This window comes from Octopus bimaculoides, chromosome 24 (assembly GCF_001194135.2).
Source record: "Octopus bimaculoides isolate UCB-OBI-ISO-001 chromosome 24, ASM119413v2, whole genome shotgun sequence".
Lineage (NCBI taxonomy): Eukaryota > Metazoa > Mollusca > Cephalopoda > Octopoda > Octopodidae > Octopus > Octopus bimaculoides.
This window is the reverse complement of record NC_069004.1, coordinates 9,600,766-9,605,613: the sequence shown is the minus strand read 5'-3', so window position 1 is coordinate 9,605,613 and position 4,848 is coordinate 9,600,766. Positions and strand designations below refer to the sequence as shown.

The following is a 4,848-nucleotide window of genomic DNA, read 5'->3' as shown; positions in this document are numbered from 1 at the left end:
ATATATATATATATATATATATATATATATATATATATATATATATATACATATATATATACATATATATATACATATATATATATATATATATACATATATATATATATATATATACATGCGCCATTCATGCATGGGTTGTTGCCAGTACCGTCTGTCTGGCTCCTCATGCCAGTGGCAAATAAAAGCACCATCCGAACGTGGTCAATGCCAGACCCCCGCCCTGATGGGCCCTGATGGACACCAGTCCTTTACAGCTGAGTGGAGTTTAGCTCAAGAACATAATGCTCTGCCTGGTTCAGGAATTGAAATAATGATCTTGTGTTCATGAGTGCAACACACTAACCCCTTATCACGCACCTTCCCTTTTGGAGTTAGACAACAATGGTGTATAATTTTTTAATGTTTATAGAATGTTCAATATAAATTCCATATTTTTATATCCACAAATGAATAAATATAGTCATTAACCACATAGTTGATGAAATTTATTTTCTTTCTTATCCTTATCATTTTATTATTATAATGACTTCTTTGCAAACCCATAAGTAGCTAATAAAGAAACAATTGATATTATTATTATTACTTTATATTTGACTTTTGCTTTGCATTTGTACAAGTTGGATCCAAGTCTCACCCAGAGACCTCAAGAGACAAGCTAGAAGTTCATGTAGGTGTTATGCCTAGGATACCATATATTTGAATTTGTACATAGTGTTGTTCTAGAGAATGTTTAAGAAACCATAAGAAAATTATGTGTTTGTTTTAAAAATTTGAGATCACATAGACAGTATTTTACGTAGGATATGGGCAGTTCCCATGAGCACTATCTTTTGAATTTCTGCCAATTTTGGGGTTTCCTGGTATCCTGGTATTATTATTATTATTATTATTATTATTATTATTATTTTTATTATTATGTGCTTAGTGATATATCGTCTGCTGTTACATTCTGGGTACAAATTCCACCGTGGTTGACTTTGCCTTTCATCCTTTCAGAGTCGATGAATTAAGTACCAGTTACACACTGGGGTCGATACACGCACGCACGCACACACACACACACACACACACACACACACACACACAAACACAATATATGTACCCCATCCATCCCGATTTTGTATCTTGAAAGCTTTCAGAAAAATGGGCATTTTTAATAAAATTTCTTACAGACACCTTCCAGGTGGGGCAGATTCCTAATATATCGCAATTTAAATTAACACACACAGAAGTTTTTTCTTAAACAAATGGTGGACGTACACGTATACTACTGTCATACATGACGTTATTTTCTCAAAATTTCCGGGTTTCATTTTGCAGATATAAATATACGTAATATACGGTCGACCATGAAGTATTTTCAACATTAAATTCGGATATAATCGTAATTTACTCCGCCTGAATGGATTTGTAAAAAATTTCATTAAAAATGCCTTTTTTCTGGAAGTTATGAGGAAAATGATTCACGAGGAGGACACACATATCTTAAGTTTATCTGTGTGTGTGTGTGTGAGCATGTACGTGCATGTCTCTCTCTTCCCCGCCACACACGCACATGTACGTACAAAAAAGACCTTTTTACATGTATTGATGTATGTACGTATACATGACAACACACCCCTTCACTCACTGTCTTTCTTCCGCTCTTCCTCTCTCTCTCTCTCTCTTTCACACACACAAACGTCCATTTCATATACATGTACATATATCTTTCACTTTCTCTTTCTCACTTAAAAACAAAACTAAATAAATAAAACGTTTTTTACGGAAGCTAACAAACCCGCGACAATCCTCTTCAGAAACATAAACAAATACATTTGCGGTTTTTGACAAGTATGGTACTTATATCGAAATTTAGCGCATTTTTTTTTATACACAGGACCAGTGAATTGACCAAATGTGCCAAGTTCAAATCGTTAATGTCTCAAGCTTGAGGTATTTCGCCAGGATCTTTGTGTTCTCAATAAAAATCACAGCGAAGTAATATTTACTTTTCACCCCATCAAGGGTCGATGTAGTCCGTTATTGGTCATATACAAATATACTTGCATGCCCGTATACATGTATACGTGCGTAGGTAAATAAATACATACATACATACACACATACATACCAACCACATGGTTCCGAGTTCAGTCCCACGGCGTGGCATCTTGGGCAAGTGTCTTCTACTATAGCCTCGAGCCGACCAAATCCTTGTGAGTGGATTTGGTAGACGGAAACTGATAGAAGCCCGTCGTATATATATATATATATATATATATATATATATATGTGTGTGTGTGTGGCTGTGTTTGTCCCCCTAGCATTGCTTGACAACCGATGCTGGTGTGTTTATGTCCCCGTCACTTAGCGGTTCGGCAAAAAGTGACCAATAGGATAAGTACTAGGCTTACAAAGAATAAGTCCCGGGGTCGATTTGCTCGACTAAAAGTGGTGCTCCAGCCTGGCCGCAGTCAAATGACTGAAACAAGTAAAAGAGTAATACATACATACATACATACATACATGGTGGAAATCAACCGAGCAAAACCACTTCCTCATTAAGTCCGTGCAAACGTTCCAAGAATCCAAGAAGTTCCTGCGCATGGATTTGTTTTGAGTGAATAAAGTGTGGCACAGTATTGAACCCACTTTTCCGTGTAACCAGCTATAAAACCAGTGGCTATAAAATCAGAGGTTGAGATGACCAGAAACCAACTGGACTTCATATTTTTTTCTGAAAGGAAGGTCTAATGAGAAGTAATGATCCTCCTTCACTCCTAGTACTTCATATGCTAATTAACACATAGCCGGGGTCCTAACAAGGGCTACTACCCCGGGTCAGCGTAGACCTGGGAACAATGGTAGGTAAGAGGTGGTCCCACACCTCTCAACACCTTGGAATTCTCTTATCGGGGACATACTAGCACATGCAGTTTAAATCCATACTCAGGACATTCATATATGCATACAGTAATATTTCACTTTATGAGGACCTGTTTTATGAGACCCCGGGTTTACGATACGTATATACATCTATGTATAAACACATACATAGCTGTACATACGTACACACACACACACGCACATCAATTCTTCTGCTTCACGCCAACTTCAAAAGATCCCTTTTCCTCCAACCCTATACTCTCTTTACTCTTTTACTTGTTTCAGTCATTTGACTGTGGCCATGCTGGAGCACCACCTTTAGTCGAGCTAATCGACCCCAGGACTTATTCTTTGTAAGCCTAGCACTTATTCTATCGGTCTCTTTTTGCCGAACCACTAAGTTACGAGGACGTAAACACACCAGCATCGGTTGTCAAGCGATGTTGTGGGGGGACAAACACAGACACACAAACACACACATATATATATATATATATATATACATATATACGACGGGCTTCTTTCAGTTTCCGTCTACCAAATCCACTCACAAGGCTTTGGTCGGCCCGAGGCTATAGTAGAAGACACTTGCCCAAGGTGCCACGCAGTGGGACTGAACCCGGAACCATATGTAAAAAAAATTTTTTTATTTCACGGATCGCTATAATATGAAATCGTAGCGACAGAGAGAGGGAGAGAAAGAGAGCGAGAGAGAGAAAGAGAGAGAAAGAAAAAGATAGAGAGACGAAGAGAGAGAGACAGAGAGGGAGAGAGACGGAGAGGGAGAGAGACGGAGACGGAGAGAGAGAGACAGCAACAAAGGGAGGGAGAGTGACTGGAAGAGAGACTACAGCCAGAAAGTATATACTTTTCAACTCTAGGCACAAGGCCCGAAATTTTTGTGGAGGGGACCAGTCGATTAGATCGACCCTAGTACTCAACTGGTACTAAATTTATCGGCACCGAAAGGCAAAGTCGACATCGGCGGAATTTGAACTTAGAACGTAAAGAGAAGCGAAATACTGTTAACGTACACCGGTTTGCAACCAGGAAGAATTGAAAGATAAACAAGGCAAAGTGAAAGAATATTATTGGGTCATAAATGTTCAGTGAAAAGTTGCTAAAATGCCCACCCGAATCGTATACGATCTAAATGAAGATAGCCAATCTGCAGTTACTCAAGAAAAATATGAAGATGTCACACCTGAGACTCACCCACTAACTAATGAAGATAAGAAAAATACTAGTCCCCAAATGCCTGACGCGAAAGAAGATACACATCGGTGCAAGTTTCAAAGTTATCAAAGACGTACCTTTAAAATCTTATTTCCTATTTGTCTTTTTGCTTTTGTGGTATGCGTAATATTAAGTATTATAATTTTTTCAATGCAGGTAATTAATTCTACTTAATATCATATACGTATAGTTTTTAATCTCTTTTACTCTTTACTCTCTCTCTTTTTTACTTGTTTCAATCATTTGACTGCGGCCATGCGGGAGCACCGCCCTTATAGTTGAGCAAGTCGGCCCCAGGACTTATTCTTTGGAAGCCTAGTACTTATACTATCGGTCTGTTTTGCCGAACCGCTAAGTTACGCGGGACGTAAACACACCAGCATCAGTTGTCAAGCGATGCTGGTGACACAAGCGCAGATACACAAACATATACACACACATACATACATACATACATACACACACACACACACACACACACACACATATATATATATATATATATATATTATAATATTAGGGATAAAATCCAAAACTACAGGTAAAAACTCAATTAAAATCAATTTATTGAAAATTAAAATTAAATTAAGTTTCACAGAGTTAAATATATATGAATATATAGTTTTAGGGAAAAGAACCAAGGTTCATGGACTCATCGATGAAAATCCACTGTCACATATAGAAAAATTAATAATTAAAAGCTCAATAAAACTATATATATATATATATATATATATATAT

At 37.4% G+C, this 4,848-nt stretch overlaps 2 protein-coding genes across 2 annotated transcripts in view; one reads left to right on the top strand and one right to left on the bottom strand.

Annotated features, from left to right (window-relative positions):
- The window catches only part of LOC106876234 (tetratricopeptide repeat protein 38), a 66,700-nt gene that overhangs the window by 3,928 nt on the left and 57,924 nt on the right, over window positions 1–4,848 (bottom strand). The window lies entirely within an intron of this gene.
- The window catches only part of LOC106876236 (uncharacterized), a 9,238-nt gene continuing 8,052 nt past the window's right edge, over window positions 3,663–4,848 (top strand). The window contains exon 1 of the mRNA XM_014924718.2: window positions 3,663–4,263. Coding sequence (XP_014780204.1) covers window positions 3,997–4,263 — 267 coding nt within the window. The 5' untranslated portion in view covers window positions 3,663–3,996. The remainder of the gene's footprint in view (window positions 4,264–4,848) is intronic.